Here is an 18,711-nt window from a genome sequence, read left to right on the forward strand (position 1 = left end):
GGGGCACGCTGAAGAGCGCGTCTGGGCTTCGCACAGCTTTCCGCAAGCCAGGGGACACCGGCACGAATTCCCGCTGGGCTCCCTAGGCTTGCGGATAGCAGGCTGTTCTGGGTGCTGGGGTTGGGGGAAGCTTGGGCTTCCCCCGTGCCAGCCCCGCGCCTGGGGGGGAAATACAATTTTTTTTCTTTATTTCCCCGCCAAAAAAACTAGGTGTGTCTTATGGGGCGGTGCGCCCTAAGGGGTGAAAAATATGGTGGTGGTGTTGTTGTTGTTGTTGTTGTTGTTGTTGTTATACCACCCTTCATCCATAGATCCCAGGGCAGTTCACAGTTCCTGGAAAGTAAGCCCCATGGAATAGTGGGGCTGACTTCAGAGTAAATTTGTTTAGGCTATTGCAATGTTTGCTGGGGCCTGAGGTGAGGCTGTATGCTGAACTATCTTTTTGTTTTCTTTCCCCCCTTGTTTTATCAGTGCTGATAAGCCCTTATGGCTTAAGTGGTACATTAACGGGCCAAGCATACAAGATGTCAGACCCAGCAACCCGGAAGCTAATTGAGGAGTGGCAGTATTTTTACCCAATGGTGTTGAAGAAGAAAGAGAATTTGAAAGAGGAAGAACTGGGATATGATGACGATTTTCCGGTGGCAGTAGAAGTCATAGTTGGTAAGGTTCAATATTTTGCTCATATAGCTTTTCCCCTCCTGCAACCGCCATTCAAAAAGTTAAAAAACGCAGCCCTGTTCAATATGTAGCAGTCTTTACTGTGGATCTGTTAATACTAAAGAATTTTGGAGATACTACTTTGTCTTAAGATTTGGTAGCTGCTTTGTCTTCTAGCTCACAATGATCTCAGACTATTGATCCGTGCTGCCTATTAGTTACAAACGTGACCGTTTCAAAAAGATGATGTTTATGAATAATGGATTTTGGCTGTGTAGTTAAAATTTGTGTATCGAAGCAGAAACAATTTCGCTAAATCGGAAATGTTTAAAAGCATTCATAGCCTACTCTTGTCGCTTCACTCCTGCCTTAACAGGTGGCGTCCGAATGGTATATCCTTCAGCTTTCGTTCTTATCTCGCAAAATGATATTCCTGTGTCACAGAACACTTCCACGCTAGGAGCCCACAACAGCATGACACAGCAGGGAGCTGGCAACGTGAAAGATCCCAGCAGTTGTGGAATGTTACTCACACCACCCACCTCTCCAGAGCAGACCGTCATAGGTAAGCAAGGAAGCCACCTTACAGTTCTTTTAAAACCTTTATGTGTATTCTGCCTGTCTAGAAGAAGAACAGAAGCTCCTTGCCAATGTCAGTGATCGTTCTTGCAGTCTTCACCTTAATAAAGACCAGGCTGTACTCAGAAGTATTCTTCCTGCTCACATCAGATCCAGGATTCATAGCAGGTGACAGGGCCCAGACCAGGACAGCAGGGCAACACCTGCCACACAGTTCTTCTCTTGTATACCTTGACTAGATGGCAGCTGGATTCCTCGTAGGAGGGTGCTGGATAGAGGTACCCTGCTTCCTTGCCAATGTCAGTGCTGGTTCTGGCTGTCTTGCCCTCCTTGGAAACTCTCTCTCCCTGTCCTGGCCAAGTCACTTTCAGGAGCATAGCAGGAGGCAGTGGCCTGGCCAGGAGAACAGCCCAGCTCCTACCACATAGTTCTTTCCCTGAGACAGCTCATGCTCAGTTCATATAAAAAGTGGAGGGAGAGCTTGTTGGATCTTTCCTCTGTCTGCTATGTTTTGTGTTCATCCCCTCCTGCTATCTGTATTTCCCCTGGTGGGACTTTCTTCTAGCCCTTGGGGCAAACTAGATGCGGCACATCAACAATAGTTGCAATGAGCACATCTCATTTTTAATTTTAAACAGCTGTAGAGACGCCAACCAAGTTTGGGACCACCAGTGAACAGAAACATCACTTATAGTGTGAATAGCAGACTTTGGTGGGGGGCTATCATTGGGACTGGGGTGGGAGGAGGTTTTCTAACACCATCAACACCACTGCACTCCCAGCACTGGGGAAAACCATAGCTCAGTGGTAGAGAACATACTTTGCATGCAAAAGGTTCTGGTGTCAGCCCCTGGCATCTCCAGGTTGTGATAGAAAAGACCCTCATCTGAAACTCTGGAGAACTGGGCCTGTCCATGTAGATAATGTGAAGCTAGATGGAGCAAAGGCTTGATTAAGTGTAAGGGGAAATTGCTTAGGTGGACAAGGTGCAAGTCAAATGTAGCAAGCAGTAGAAGAATTCAGCACCTTGTCCCTGTATCTATTTTAAGTTTCCTCCCCTCCCCTAATCAGAGTTTGGCACTGACTTGCATTTGAATACATAGGTCTGTTACTACCACCTTCAGTAAAATTAATATTTTCAAAACACATGCTTCTTAATGCATAGTGATGGAGCAAAATTTTGAGGAGCGCTATAAAATCTGAGCTCTGCAGCTTTCAGGAAACAGAAAGAGTTCCAGTCAGAGTCATAAAAATGTTGTCTTTATGTGTTAGTGAAACCTCAATCTAATATCCTCTGCTGTTCCTTGATGGTTGTTAAAATGGCGTGTCTCTTTTAAATCAATGAAAGTACTTAACTTACTTTGGGTAAAGGCAAGGCATGTCCTTCAGCACTACACAGGTATATCCGGTTGTAATAATTTCCTTTCCTGCATGGCTGCCAATGTTCAAGGACATAAGCTGCTTCTAGTATTGGGCATACACTGTAGGCAGATCTGCTTTGTGTTGATGCAATTAATTATAACGAGTATTACTCTTCTTGCTGAAAAAGCTATGTGAGAAGGCTTTAAGAACGAACAACTTTAGCAATTAATTATATTATGGATGGTGTTGGACTATAACTGCCAACGCTTCTGTCTCTGGGGGTGGGGTGGGGGTGGCAGCATATGGCTTACCACCACCCTGTACATGCCTCATGATATAGCTAGTATATATATAGGACTTGGGGGAAGCGATAGGGATAACAGACAAATGCCAACCCTTAGGAAAGACTCAGTCAAACAAACAGCACCAAGAATAAATCAAAAGGGCTGAATGGATAGGACTTTTGAGAAGGAATGAGAGGTAGATACAAGAAAACAAGAGAAAGAAACTGATTTTAGAATATAAGCAAAAAGCTTCAACTCCACCACAAAGAACTTTTTAGATCAGGGTGGTCCAACCTCTCACGCCAAGTGAGCGGCAAGAGCATTTTGAAACAGAGCCCATGGGCCATATGCTGAACGAAATTTCCACATTGTAAATTAAAGTGTTTGCAATATATTCAATATTTTTTAAAATAAACACAATGTATTTAATTAAATATATATCGTTAAATACACAAGAGATTTAATATATTTAGTAAGCAAAGTCAGGGTGAAACCACAGGAGAGAAGAGTGCTCAAATCCTGGCTTGCAGGTTTCCCATTGAGAACAGGATACTGGACTAGATTGGACATTGGGCTGATCCCACAGGCTCTTCTTATGTCGTGGAGCATAGAAGCATAGAATTGTAGAGATGAAAGGGACCATGAGAGTCATCTAGTCCACCTCCCCGAAAGCTGGGAAAGGAGGTGGAAGGATTCTAGGACCATGCCATAACCCTCATGCCTCCTTCCTGAAGCCGGGTCACACTGCCATCGCTGCTGCATCAGGAGCCACTTCCATTCCTTGCTCTTCCAGGCGCCACCTAACAGGCCTTGAGGGCCACATGTGGCTCACAGGCTGCATGTTGGACCACCTTGCTGTAGTTGTTACTGCTCAGAAGAGACAGAATGAGCAGAGAGCAATGAATAGAGGAAAGCATCCCGTCTCCAAAGCACTGTGGTTGAAGATCTTTGGTAAAATCATTTCTTCTTATTGGAAGCTAGACCTGTCAGTCAAAAAAGAGCTCTCCCTCTCCCCACCTTGGTGTTTTCCTTATATGGGAAGCTTGAGGAGAAAAGTTTCATTTCTGGCAGACACACGGTCTGCACTGTTTTTCCCCCTTCATTGTCAGAATTTCTTCAGAGGTGTCTCTCTCTCTCTCTCTCTCTCTCTCTCTCTCTCTCTCTCTCTCTCTCTCCCTGTGTGTGTGTGTCTCTGTGTGTGCCTCTCTCTCTCTCTCTCTCTCTCTCTCTCTGTGTGTGTGTGTGTGTGTGTGTGTGTGTGTCTGTGTGTCTGTGTCTGTGTCTGTGTCTGTGTTTGGAGAGAGTTTTCAGAATCAAACTCAATTTGGCTCACGTCTTAGGATTTGTCTAAATTTCTAGGCACACTCCTACTGATGTCTTTGTGAATGTGGTAGTCAATGAATGCAGCGCATCAGGTCTATGAAAATCCCAGAAATGTGTTGCTAGCTGGTGCCTGTTTCTTCATTCTTGTGCAGGATAGTGTTTGCATGCCACCCCCCAGGACTTGGATCCTGTGAAGGGTTGCATCACTGTGGCATTATTGAAAGCATCACAACTGCACACAGTTGCTTTCTTCACATGTCAGCCAGCAGTTGCAGATCAGAAACGTAGACTTGGGATGGGGAACTGTCCCTTGAGAGACCCTGGCTGCTGACAGCAGTGTAGTAAGAACCAAGTGAGAGAGCAGGATGCCATTGTACAACCTGGTTTGCAAACACTTGTAGCCGCTGGAAAGAACAGCAAACACAAAACCCTGGCACAGACGTCCTTTTACAGCAGGGGCAGGCGTGGTTGCCTTTTCGCCTTCTGATGTAGCAGTGCTTTGGCTGCTTTCAGTGTTTTATTCATAAGGCTTTTTCTGGCCATGCCAGACATAAGAACAAGGAGTTCTGTAAACATGTTTGACCTTGTTGAGGATTTGTACTATTACCTCCTTTTTCAGTTCAAGCACATAGTGTGTGACATGCAGTTAGGAAGGCTAAGCAAGCTCAAAGCTCCCTCTGCTGTTCCAGTTCATGCTTAGAGTGCTGCCGCTCATCCAATTGGTCTAAAGATATCATTCATAACAAAGAACAGAAGCCGTTGCTGGTGCCATTCATAAGCAGTTTTACTGCCTTGGCGGGGGCGTGGGGGGGAGGACACATTGCCAGTCCCGAATGACTGTGCATGACATCAGCTCAACCTCTACAGTAATTTCAAAATGAACTTGATTCAGATTAAAGATCAAACTGTGTTTTGCCATTATATGAGCAAGCCTTGGATTTCCACGTTTCTTCCTCCCTTTATGCCCTCTCTGGCTTCCTTGTTTTGCAGCTGGAAAAGCAATCAAACATGATTCCAAATTCTGGGTTGCAAACATATCATAGTTTCCCCACTTCAAGTGTAACAGCAAGCTCTGCCACTAAAAAAGGAACTGCATTAAGGAACTGGAGTTCACAAAGCAGTTATAGGAGCTCTGAGGCCTTTTCATGTAACACTAAATCATAGTTTGGTGTTGGTGTCCAAACCAATCCATAGTCTGATAATAAATGTGGCAGCTGGTAATAAATGTAAGGTTTAAGATGTCACCCAAATGAAAGGCTGGTTTTGGACATAATATTTGACCCATATCCTCCCCCCCCCAATGGACTGACTTTAACATGGATATTCTTGTTTGGTTAAGCCAGAATTCACCATATTAGGCACGACGGGGAACTCTGGTCCAAACAAACCAAGATCTCCATGCCAGAGCTGGTGTTATGAGTTGAAGAAGTTGGAGCAAAGTGTATGTGAGCCTGACTCATTTATGGTTTATGAAGCCAATGAAGTTATATCTGATCTGGCTTGAATTTTCACTCTAATCCTACATTTTTTGGCCCCCAAAGAACATCATTTCCAGGAATTAACTCTAGTACCTTTTGCTATACAGTGGTGCTGTTCACACCCTGAAAAGTCCGCAACTAGAGCGGCGCTTCTGCGCAAGCGTGGAGTGCAAAAAGCGCTTTTGCGCACGTATGCATGCACGGCAAAACTGGAAGTATACACTTCTGGGTTTGCTGTGTTCGCAAGCCGAAAAGACGCAACATGAACCAAATGCAACATGAGGTATGACTGTATCCTATGTTGTTGTTGTTTATCTTGCAGGTGAAAGTGGAGGCATTCCAAGCACAGTCAGCCATTCATCAGCACCAGACGGTATGGTCACTGTGCAAAGTCCAAAGAAATCAGGGAAGATTCCTCCAAAATTCCAGAATCGTATGGTCCGCCGCGTTTGGAAGGAATGTATCCTCAACAGGACACAGTCCAAGTAAGATAATAATCACACGTGTTTTCCTCTGTTTCGACTTGCAGTTGGCATCCAGTTCTAACAGTTATCAGGGTGGTGTTTTTTCCCTCCCATAGATGACATTCTCCTCATTTGCATTTTAATATGCCATGTAGAAGCATTGTCTGTCTTGTTGTTGTGAAGGTTAGTGGCTGGCTCAGTAGCGGAGCTGAGTCAAAATAACCTGTGCTGGTGGAGGGCTTGCACAGAGTGTAGGAAGAAAGTCTGTCTAGGTTTTAGTTAGATAAGCTCAGGGATTGCACAGCTCTCTTCCCTTGAAGGTTCAGGAGATTCCTCATGTTGTGTCATGTGTAAAGAACATGGCATCATAAACTGTGGCTTTAACCCTGAGTTGAAACCTAGGGTACTACAAAAGAACTGTGAGTGAAACAAAATTTAAGAACATCCCTATCTGGAAGTGTGGGAGATTGAATCTGCGTCCTTCTGCATGCAGAGGACATATTCTGTCAGTGAACTATGTATGGTCCTCTACCCTAAGGAAGAGCTCTTGCCTCAGCCATATATATATATATATATATATATATATGAAAAATGGGGATGTGTGCTTTATTAAGGTGCAATAATAATTATAGGGGGCTTGCTTTTAATTTATTTCCATTTAATAATTTATTAATCTTAAATAAGGCATCCAATTACTGATTGACTTTGTAGAATGAAGGATGGAGCTCTGTACTACTTTGGCAGCTTCATGTTACAACCCAGAGTTAAGGTTATTAATTGTGTAGTTCAGAAAATGGGCCAGTGGAGGCTTGTCACAACCACTGCTGGGTGTCTTCTGAGAGAAAGCTGCTACTTGACACTTAAAGGTATCTGTGTATGGTTGCTTTCAACACTTAGTCCTTTAAGGTTTTCACTACATATTTCTAAAGGATTTGGATTCCTAGTTTTAATTTCTGTACTTCCCACTTTGGTTGTTTTGACATATATGTTTGGTTTGAGTCCTAGCTTCTGGAGCAGGAGAAAACAAGCTTGTTCCATCTTTCATGTGACAGCCCTTTCAATATTTGAAAATGGCTATCATCTCTTCTCTCAGTCTCCACATTTCCAGGCTAAACATACCCAGTTCCCTCAACTCTTCCTCATAAGCCTTGATTTCCATTTTGGTCTCCCACCTCTTCACACATTCTGGCTTGTCAGTGTCCTTTTTAAATTGTGGTGTCCAGAATTGGACACAGTATTCCAGGTGTGGTCTGACCAAGGCAGAATATAGTGGTACTATTACTTCCCTTGATCTGGAAACTATACTTCTATTGATGTAGCCTAGAATAGCATTAGCTTTTTTTGCTGCTGCATCACACTGTTGACTCATCCTTTTCACATGTACTGCTAGTAAATCAGATGTCCCCCATTTTACATTTGTGCATCTGGTTCTTCCTGCCAAATGCAGACACTGGCGGAGGAAGAGGAGTGTGGGGGGAGTGCACTGCCCCAGGCAGCGCAATCCCGGTGGGGTGCCATCGTGGCTGCCCCCTCACCTGTGCTGGGTGCTCTGCCCCCGCCTGAGTGCAGAACCTTACATTTGTCCCTGTTGAAATTCATTTTGTTAGTTGGGGCCCAGGTCTCCAATCTGTTAAGGTCATCTTGACCACCCCTCCCAGTTTGGTGTTATCTGCAAATTTGATGAGCATCCCCTCAGTGCCTTCATCCAAATTGTTTATAAAGATGATGAACAACAAAGGGCCCAGGATTTGTGCCCGGTTGTAGTTGCTGCAAGATTCTCTAATGATCACAGCATTCTTTTTCTGTAGCTTATAAGATCACAAATTGAATTCTGCTACCGTGGTGACTGCTGACTTATTTTTAAATAATTATTTCTTTGTGTATCAGGAGGAGTCAAATTACTGCTACTAACGTGGAGGAAGAGGCCCCCAGAAGCTGTGTTACTTGGGATTTTGTTGATCCAGTCCAAAGAGTGTGCTGTTCTTGCTCCAGGTCAGTGCAGAAGAGAATAATTCTCAAGATGATTGGGGTGGTTTCTGTCATGAATACCTGTTTGTGTGTGTGGTGGGGGGGGGGGCTCTCTGTTTAAAGGTTGTGCCAGACAAGCACATGCTTAGCTTCTGCTTAACAAAGTTGTGGGATCACCCCAAAAGCCATTCAGTCTGCTAAGTGCCTGTATCCAGAGCTGACATTTGGCAAGGCATTCCTGTTTTGGCTCCCTAAGGCCAGGGTCAAATCTTACGTTGTAGCACCAGGTTTTAAAGGATGAGACTTATTAACTCTTTATTGTATGATGCCTGAGCTGCTTTCTTCCTGGTCAGTCATACCAATCTTTATCATCAGAGTGTGTACCTACCCCTTCAAACTGTTGGTCTATTACAAAAGTTGGTTGTTCTCTCTAGTGCCTTATAATCTGTCATAAAAGCAGCTACATTGAGTCAGTTTGCTTAATGCGCCAATGATGGGGCTTCTTAGGTCCATGCCTCTGTAGGTTAGACATATTGGTCAACATTATGACTTAAACATATGGCAGGGCAGAGGTTGCAGCAAAGTATGCTTGGTAGGCGGGACAGATGGCCACAGTCCTGCTGCCTCACAGCACATAGTTGGAGTTTTGCATGAACTTGCCATCATGTGAGGTTTCTCACCCTCTCTAGAGACAGCCACCCCTTTCACTACCTGTAAAATTGATGACAATTTGGCTTGGTGTGGAGGGCCGATCTTGAGTCTCCATGATGAATGACTGTGTAGAAGAAGTCTTCATTCTAAGGAGATGAGGAAACAAGCAAGTGAATATATATTTTTGTCCCTCTCCAGAAGAAATACATAGGATTATCCAGAAAATGCTTTACACATGATTTGAGTATTTCATGACGACTGGTTTTATCTAGCTGTCAGGGGAGTTCATGTGAAAGTCAAGGTAGTGACAGGTTCGAAACAGATGAATCACCAAAATAACTTGCTACTGTTGCAAAGCCACTTACAAATGAGATGGAGGAGAAATCTAGATGCATCAGCATACAAACTTAACACTTCACCCTCTTTACTCTTCTTTACAGTCCACTTGGTAAATTCTTCTTGCTGTTTCTCTTCCAGGCATAAGCTTCTCAAGCAGCGCTGTGCTGTGGGTTCCAGTCGTCCACCAACGATATCACAACCAGGGTTTGGCGCAGGATCCTCATCCTCTTCTGCCTTGCCACCTCCTGCCTCTAAGCACAAAACCACAGAGAGGCAGGAGAAGTCGGAAAAACTCCAAAAAAGATCGCTGCTGCCATTTCACCATCGTCCGTCTGTCACTGAAGAGCTGTGTATGGAGCAGGACCCTTCGGGACAAAAGCTAGCCTTGGCGGGGATGGAGCCCTCTTTGGAAGCCCCTAGCAACAGGAAATATGAAAAGCAGCTCACTCTTCCACCCAGGCACCCAAGCAAACAAACGAATTTGAATCCTATGGATTCCCCCCATTCCCCAACATCCCCTCTGCCTCCCACACTTAGCCCCCAGCCAAGGGGGCAGGAAGCAGACAGTTTGGACCCTCCATCAGTTCCTGTAAATCCAGCCCTCTACAGCAATGGATTAGAGCTCCAGCCTATGGCCAGCGCAGAGGAAAGGACAGTCCTCTTGGGCCAGAGGCTTCCTCTGATGGCAGAAGTCAGCGAGACAGCTTTATATTGTGGGGTTATACATAACCAAGAGTCATCAAATAAATGGCAGGGATATGTTCTTCCTTCAACTGGGGATCCAGACTTCAGCCCGCCAGAACTCCAGTGTGAGAGATACGACACCAAAATGGATGTTGCCCCTGAGAGCACTGCACTAAAAAGGTAAGGACACTCCCGGAAGACTTAGTGTCTGTCCCAGGTGTTGCCATTTGAGGTTGCTCCGGGTGTTGGTGGCTAGTGGTCCTTCTATATGTCTTGGCTAATGATGCATGCATGTAGTACAGAAAAAGACCCAAGCCATGAGTACATGAGCTTTGGGGTCTTAGGTTTTCAGACAAAATGGAGAGTAAAAGCACAGCTTGAAAAAAAATGTGAAAAAATTGTTTCCTGTTCTGTTCTGGGCTGAACAAGCGGCAGGCAATAGTTTTATATTGTACAGTGCATTAATGTCTCCCTCTAAAGGCCAATAGGAAATGCCATGTCATAGTTTTAGAGAGGAAATGCCTTCTGCTTATAACTTTAGAAGAAACTTGATAGGCACTTTTTAAAGTTCATTGACAGGCTTTTATATGGCACCACTCCTGTTGTGGAATTGCAGTATGTGCTGGTTGAGCTGTATAATTTTTATGCAGAAGTAAAATACCACAAGAGCGCTCCCATGTTTGCGTTAGACCAAATGTTTACACATGGATCACTACTTTTAAAGTGTGCCATATTCATATATATATATTTGTGAAACAGTTGAAATCATTAGCTTTGGGTGGTGGGGGAAGGCTGAGTGGAGGTTTGTTTCTCCTCCCCCCCTGCAAGGTTTTGGGAGGGTGTGATCAATAATGGGAAGAGCAATTTTCAAGCAGACATAGTTGCTTTTATTGTGGATAACTTGTGAGATTTGTATATCATTGTCTTTCTATTGGTTTCCGTGCCTTTGTGTATAGAGTCACAGCATACCTCCCACTGTGATTGCTGCTTCAGTGACTGGGTTCAAAAGTTGTCCAGTGTAGTCAAAGTAATTCTGTTGCAAATAAGAAAATTTTTGCTGAATGTTCAAGGAGGACCATATTGTTGACCCCTGTAAGAACTGTGAGACTTTACCTCTTTGGTGATGTATTGTGACTGCCTGAAACAAATCTGGGACGATACCAACGGATATTCAAAGTCAGAAGGTCTGGTACCAGTGGTTTGTGGCTAAAGGTGAAACTAGACAGGGACTTGGGTGGCACTGTGGTCTAAACCACTGAGCTTCTTGGGCCTCGTAAGGTCAGCAGTTCAAATCTGGACAACGGGTTGAGTTCCTGTTGCTTTATCCGAGGTCTTGCCAACCTAGCACTTCGAAAGCATACCAGCGCAAGTACATAAATAGGTACTGCTTGGCGGGAAGGTAAACTGTGTGCTATGGCACTCATCCCGGTGTCCTGTGTGCCAGAAATGGTTTAGTCATGCTGGCCACATAACCCAGAAAAGCTGTCTGCAGACAAACGCCTGCTCTCTCGGTCTGAAAAGCGAGATGAGCACCTCACCCCATAGTCAAATTCGACTGGACTTAACCATCCAGGGGTGCTTTACCTTTAGATGTTACAGGAGACTTTTGTCTGCTCCTGAATATAGCAAAAGCAAGTGAGAAGAATTCTCAGGAGTGCCACTAACAATTTATTAAAAGCCCAACATGTTTCCCCCCAAAGAATCTCAGGAACCATAATTTGTTAAGGATACTGAGTGTTGTTAGGAGACCCTGATGCCCCTTGCAGAGCTACAAACCCTCCATTGAACAGTGTTCTTTAAACCTGGGGAAGATGGGAAAGGGTTCTCTTGAGTACCACACTGATGCAGCCCTGTAGATGTTAGGCCAAATGAAATAGCTGTAAACCTGGGATTAAAGATGATTATGTGGATTCTGAAGAAAATTGCTTTAAATTGGTATCGCTAAGGATAAGAAGTGATTATATGAGGAAGCAACAAATGCTTCAATAGCAAATCTAGAAAGCAAGCAATGTGAATCCTCTTGTCATTTTTCTGGTTGGGTAGATTTTCATAGGCTCTGGAGTAGTGACCACTTGATCTAAGGGGAGAAGTGGGGGCCAATGGAGGTAAGGTGCACTCATTGTTGAAAGAGACAGTAATTGTAAAACAAGTCATCTAATTCCACAGCAGAATGGTCCAAGACAGAGCAGTTCACAGCAGTCATAGCTGCTAGTAGAGAGTCAATTCAACAGAGGTGATGGACTCTTAAGGAGAATATAGGGTATCTATGTGAATTCTGAAGTCTCCAAGGAGGTGGGAGTGCCATAAGTGGAAGATGGTGAGCTGAGTGTCAAGGTGATAAAGAACTTGACAGGGGCCTACAATAGAGAGTGGTGTGATTAGTTTTTCCTGTCTTGAATATTTCACTGTAATCTTCAGTATGAGAAGCTGCTGTGGACTTACTGGATTCCTTTCTGAGTGAATCAACACTATTTACTAGGCTCTGTTACATTGTGAGTCCTTTCAGAATCTTCTTTGGGACTCTGCATGTGGTGAGCTGCTCTGGAAAGCAGTAATCTGGTATCCTAATACTATTAGCTTGGTGGCAGGCAAAGACTTTATAAACAGGCCTTTAGCCTTTAACTCTCTGTGACCCTTTAGAAGTGGGTGGGATGTTCCTCTTGGTTTTAATGTATCTATGTGGGGTTTTTTTTGTCCATCTGTTGTTGTTTTGGATTGCAGTGGGCAAGATAAAGCTAATAACAATAACAATAATAATAATTTGATTATTTCCGTTAACCATGGTCTCTTGTTCCAAATGATTCCCTGTCATTATCTGGACATGTAGCCACATAGAAGCCAATTTTGTTGTTTGCTCCATGTTTGATCCTATTGGAACACAAACATACCCCCCCTCCATCCATCCCCCAGAAGAGCAGTTTATTGCAGAAACTCCTTAAGGAATATCATAGCAAGTGAAGGTAACATATTTAAAAAGGGCTCTACTATTGAGAATTAGATTTGACTTCTAAATAAATGCTATTAAATACTAGAAATGATGAATGTCCCTGCATGTCCATGAGAAGATTGGATAGTTTTAAACTTTTTAGATGTGGGCAACTGGTTTCTCTTGCCTTGCTGTTCTGGTGCTAAAGGCAGCCTCAGATCATGGAAATACGTGTGCACCCTGTTGTGAGCAAACTAGAATTATGGAAAGAAAAGGCCAGCTGTTTCCTGAGGTTACATAGAACTTTCAGTCCTCATCAAAGCCTAAATCTGTGCTAATGTGATATTTAACTTTTTTTTTTAACCTAGAGATTGTTTATTTAGAAAAAGATTGCAAATGGCTTAATCAAAAAACAGTCCCCTAAGTGGTGAACATAAAACAATATAGAAATTAATCAATAGGACACAGATAAAATCAACAAATGTTAAAAACAAGCATGCATAACTAAACTATGTATCTAGATAGTCCTGCCACAGTCAAGTTTTTAGCAGGCATCTAAAGCAGTATAAAAGGGGTGTTTACCTAATATTAATAGGCGGGGAGTTCCAAAGCAAATGAGGAAAGTACACTACACGGCACTTTTAAAACTGGAAGTTCTGCAGATCAAAGCGGCATGTCCAGGGCAAGGCAATCCCTCAAGTAAGCTGGTCCGAAGCTGTTAAAACCTTTATATACTATTAAGTAATACCTAGAACTTGGCCTGGTAACAGATTGGCAGCCAGTGCAGATTTTTTAGCAGAAGTGTAATATGCTGGTAGGATTCTTACTCCTGTCAGCAATCGTGCTGCAGCATTCTGCCCTAACTGCAGTTTCAGAACCAAGTGCAAGCCCTCAAAGAGTATATTGCTATAATCTAGTCTTGAAGTGGCCAAGCTATCCTGGTCCAGAAATGACCACAGCTGTTATAAGAGTTGAACAGAAATACTCAAATTTGCTTTCACATACATCAGTGTTGCAGGGAGTGCTATATTTGTACTGCAAGAGAGTGTGGCAGTTACACTTCATAAAAGTCATTAAGGAGCTTTTTAGCTTGTTTTTGTAATACCTATACCAAATGCTATCCAGTCTTTAGCCTGCCTTTTACAAAATTCTCCACTCTAGAAAGGATTGGCAAAGAGTTGATTGATTTCACTTTCCCAGAAATTTGGAGTTTAGAATTGATTCTGCAGCAGTACCTTCTATTTGTGTTTGGAGACCTCCAGAATGCTACATCAGAATGCCCCATTTTACATCAGAGGGCATATAAAGTGAGGCTTTGGGCATTTCCTCATTAACATGAGAACTCCCCCCCCCCTTCCCCTTATGTGCCTGCAAAACTCAAGCACAACAAGTGGCCAGTGATCTCTAGGTGTGTTTAGAACAGATGAAGAATGCAGTAGGTACCAGATCCATTCCAGAAATACTGTGCTTAAATCGGAGCCTAGGGTTTTGCAGGCTGAATTCTGTTTGGAAATGAACCTTACCCTGTCATTATGGCCAGTGTGGAAGGACAGCCCTATGGTCATGTCTCAGACACCTTGAGCCTTTTACAGTTGTTATATGTTCTTGTTATTTTGACTGTGACAGAGCTAATTGAACTTTTGGCTTGGCGTATGGAAGATAGGGATGAATGAAACCTGCATGCACTTGAACATCTCCAAAAATATTTCTGAATTTTTCACACGTGTGTCTCAGTGATGGCTAGATCAATGTCCTAAAGTGAGCTCTTCATGTGAGACCAGGCTTGGAGGACAGAAAAGTGCTCTCAGGCCACATGTTCCATATGACAGGGGTGGACAGCCTGCAGCCCTAAGGTCGCATGTGGCGCTCATCCTTAATTTCAGAAGCCCCCTGAGATAGATCAGTTCAGACTTGTGTCAAGAGGAAGCTCTTTCTACCCCACCAACCCACACTAGGCAGGAAGGAGGAGGAGAGAAAAGCGGTGGCTCTGGCCACTGCTGGCTTTGGCCCCACCTACCACTGGCATGCCCTCCTGCCCTTCCCCCAATTGACTCCCAGAAAATGTAGCCCTTGATGGGGAAAAAATGTTGTCCACCACAGCACATAAAAATGAGATGCTCTTGATCCTGCAGAACTGTGTCAGAAGTATACTTCTCCCCCCACATATCTGGGAGAGAAATGTAAGGGCTATATTTCCAATACAACAATCTTGCAGAGGAAAAGGAAGAACAGGAAACTTGTGCATCCTGTTCCTGCACAGCAAGATAACGTCTAAAGCAAATACCAAAAATAGGGGTTCGAACATTTCTTTGTTTTATTGCAACACATATTTCCATTTTCAAAGAAATCTGAAAGGTAGCTAACAACCATTCAAATTGGGTGTAAAGAGGAGGATTATCGCCATATTTTCTCCAGCAGTATCCACTTCTGCAGATGCTCTATGTATACCATAATGTTTCTGGTTATGGGGGAGATTTTGATTCAGTGATGTGTCTGTAAGATTCTGTTCTTTCTGTGGCTAGGCCAGAATGCAAGCTTACAAGTCAGCTAGTAGATTCGTAATGCTCTGCTAGAGAAGCATTTTGTTTCAGCTATATCGAACCAGAAGAGGAATTATATTAGCTGTTACAGATATCTGAAGAAGTATCTGGTACAGGTATCTGAAGAAGTGTGCATGCACACGAAAGCTCATACCAAGAACTAACTTAGTTGGTCTTTAAGGTGCTACTGGAAGGAATTTTTTTATTTTGTTTATATTAGCTGTGTTTGTGTAAGAAAAATCTATAAATCTGCAGAACAGACTTTACTGTTTTTCTGTTTCCTTTTCTCTTAGGCTCTTAGCACAACCTAATAAAAGATTTAAAATCTTGGAAGAAACCCCCTCAGTGCCAGCAATGAATTATCTTGACCCCTTACCTCTAATACAGCAACCTGGTGAATGTTTGGGAGATGTCAGCGATCCTTACACATTTCAGGATGGCGATATCAAGTACAGCTTCACTGGCACTAAGAAGTGCAAGCTTGGAGCTGATAGAGAATCTCTGAAAAAGAATAAGGTATGCTGTCAAACTAGTAGCGCAATATTTTTTGAGTGCCGTGATTCTTGCTTGGAAATTTTTGTCTGTTGTACTACAACTCAGACCTTTGAAGTCTTAAATTCTATGTCTTGTGGTGAAAAATTTCTTTGTAGATTTAGACATAATAATTTTAATTGATTAAGGTTACAATCCTGCATATACTTACCAAAGTGAAAGCTCTGTTGAATGGCTGCATGCTGCCAGATGGCTTACCACTCACTCAGTACAATAGTACTTGCTTCAATGCAAACATACACACAGTTGAGCTGTAAGTGATTATGTTTGCCTATGAGTAAATACAATAGTTCTGAATACTTTCGCCATTTTAAAATGCCACGTGTTTGTGCCATAGAGACACAGGAAGCTGCCTTATACCAGGTTAGAGCATTAATCCAACCTAGCTTAGTGTTGTGAACACTGATTACTCTCCAGGATTTCAAACAGGAATCTTCTGGGAGAAGCTGGGGATTGAACAATAGGACTTTCTGCATGCAAAGCATGTAGCCTACCACCGAGCTAAGGCCCTTCGTGAGACATTCCCTTCTGCCCAAGGTCCAAACTTCACATAATACAAACTATGTAGCTGTACCTTTAAGTCAAAGTTTGTTGGTAATTGTTTTTCTTTGTTTTTTAAAAAGCCTGCATGCTGAAGGAGAGTGTTCCAGATTGGGACCCTAGCATGGAGGATAAGGGAGGTTTTAATGAACCAGGTCTTCTGCACCTGGAGTTTGCACTGCTGAAAAGAATTCCATTCACTTAGTAGGACACTTCTTGGCAATGCCATTGGCAGATGCAGGACCCCCATTTCAGATTGATTGGAAAAGCTCATTGTGAAATAAAGATCCTTAAGAATCCTCATTAAAATAGTTGGGACACACATTACCTGAATATGGAAGCTTGCTAGCATACATTAAATTATCATTTTTGAATTATCTTACAGCTCAGGAAAGTCATGGTGATTTTACATTCTGCATTCATACAAACCTTTCTCTGCTATTTTGGTTTTTGACTGAGCCTACTGCTTTTGAAACATTACTTTGGGGAGGGCATTATATCTGCTGTTTGGAGCCACATCCCATGTGACAGGTTGCTATTGCATAGTTACCAGAAGAACTATTTGCAACACCATTGAAAGCAGTGGGTGTGAGGTTGTAAGAGCTCAGAACTACTCACCTGGATTTATTTTACTTTTCTAACTCTTTTAAGGAAATTGTGGTTGATTAAATTCTCTGTTTGCAGTCAGAAGATGGAACAGCAACTAAAGAGATTTCTGCGGCTGGCCATTCCACCACCATTCCAGATGGGAAAGATGCAATGTCCATTTTCAGTTCTGCTCCTAAAACAGGTATGTGAAAATGTGTCGGACCCTTCTTGTGAAAGATGCCACTCGACATCTTAATAAGAATTATAAGGCAGTATACTTCAGTGATCAACTATGACACAAGCAATTAGTAGAAAACAGGGGACAGTGGTACCTTGGTTCTCTAACGGCTTGGCTCCTGAACAAATCAGCTCCCAAATGCTGCAAACCCAGAAGTAAATGTTCCAGTTTGTGAATGTTTTTTGGAAGCTGAACGTCCGGCGCAGCTTCCGTTTGAGTGCAGGAAGCTCCTGCAGCCAATTGGAAGCTGTGCCTTGGTTTTCGAACATGTTTCGGGAGTTGAACACTCCTGGAATGGATTAAGTTAGAGAATCAAGGTGCAACTGTAATGTTGTTCGGCACCTGAAAATATTTCCACATACAGCTAGGATTTCAGCTGATTATTTTAAAAGATAAACTTTGGAATACAGCAATTGTGTTTTTGGAGAGTGTGATTTAATGCCTTTCTGCCTGATGTCTAAAATCCTTGATGTTTCTTCCCCCCGCCCCCTCTTTTTTCTCTTTCTCCACCCTCCCTGCAGACACACGGCAAGATAATGCTGCAGGCCGAGCTGGTTCTAGTAGCCTCACACAAGTAACAGATTTGGCCCCTTCACTACATGATTTAGACAACCTCTTCGATAACTCAGATGAAGATGATCCTGGAGTAAGTGTGTGATGTGTTAATATATGCTATATGCTCTTGGTGTCACTCTCCCTTTGGAGTAATATATAATCTCAGGGAATTTTGGGACTTGATTTCTCCTCCATCTGATTTCATGGAATTGCAGAGTTGCTAGTTCACAGCTAAAGATTCCCTGACAGATGGGCATACAACCTGTGTTTGAAAGCCTCCAGTTTTCCCCATAGTGTGAACTACGTGGTAAATGGAATGTCATGCCGCAGCCACTCCTCTTGCCCCAAAGGAAGATTTCAGCATGAGAGCAAAGTCTGTGTCTAATGCAGCAGATACACCAAATTCTTTTTCTCTATGTTTTTTTCCCCTGTTTCCATTCACTTTGCCCACGGTACCAGAAACTTTGCTTTGTGCTGATGTGGGTTAATAAAGTAGCCGTGTTCCGCTGCCAGTTTCATGGAAAACACCAGCACAAAAAAAAATTATTCATTTGTAAAAAGCACACAGACATAAGGTGTTTTTAAAAACCATTAAAACAAAAAATTAAAAATGAGTGAATAATGCAAAATTAGGTTTCTCCGCCCCCTCCCCATGATTTTTTTTTTTCATTTAAAAGGTGCTCTTCATTGCTTTATTTAAAATGGAATGAAAAGAAAAGGCTGTGAAGTTGTGTTATGGCCAGTTTGGTTTTAAAGAGGTATTATTTGCTTTTAATGAGGTCTTTTAAAAAAAATCCTAAATCTAGGCTGTCTCACCTGCCCTTCGGTCATCAAAAATACCTGCAGTGGGGACAGAAGAGCGCCCTCTGGGCAAGGACGGCAGAACAGCAGTACCTTATCCTCCAAGTAAGTGTTAAGTGTGTCTCCAGGATTTCACCTAATATTAAAAGTACAAGCCAATCATATAAAAACACACATGT

General features: G+C 43.0%; 1 protein-coding gene across 2 annotated transcripts in view; it reads left to right on the forward strand.

Annotated features, from left to right (window-relative positions):
- Window positions 1-18,711, forward strand: part of MED13L (mediator complex subunit 13L) — a 173,908-nt gene that overhangs the window by 112,795 nt on the left and 42,402 nt on the right. For both annotated transcript variants that reach the window (XM_081841684.1, XM_081841683.1), the window contains exons 6-14: window positions 472-663; window positions 1,037-1,225; window positions 6,009-6,171; window positions 8,038-8,142; window positions 9,247-9,972; window positions 15,552-15,774; window positions 17,035-17,140; window positions 17,698-17,822; window positions 18,538-18,637. In XM_081841684.1, coding sequence (XP_081697810.1) covers window positions 472-663; window positions 1,037-1,225; window positions 6,009-6,171; window positions 8,038-8,142; window positions 9,247-9,972; window positions 15,552-15,774; window positions 17,035-17,140; window positions 17,698-17,822; window positions 18,538-18,637 — 1,929 coding nt within the window. The remainder of the gene's footprint in view (window positions 1-471; window positions 664-1,036; window positions 1,226-6,008; window positions 6,172-8,037; window positions 8,143-9,246; window positions 9,973-15,551; window positions 15,775-17,034; window positions 17,141-17,697; window positions 17,823-18,537; window positions 18,638-18,711) is intronic.

This window comes from Podarcis erhardii (assembly GCF_964252035.2).
Source record: "Podarcis erhardii genome assembly, chromosome: 15".
Classification (NCBI taxonomy): domain Eukaryota; kingdom Metazoa; phylum Chordata; class Lepidosauria; order Squamata; family Lacertidae; genus Podarcis; species Podarcis erhardii.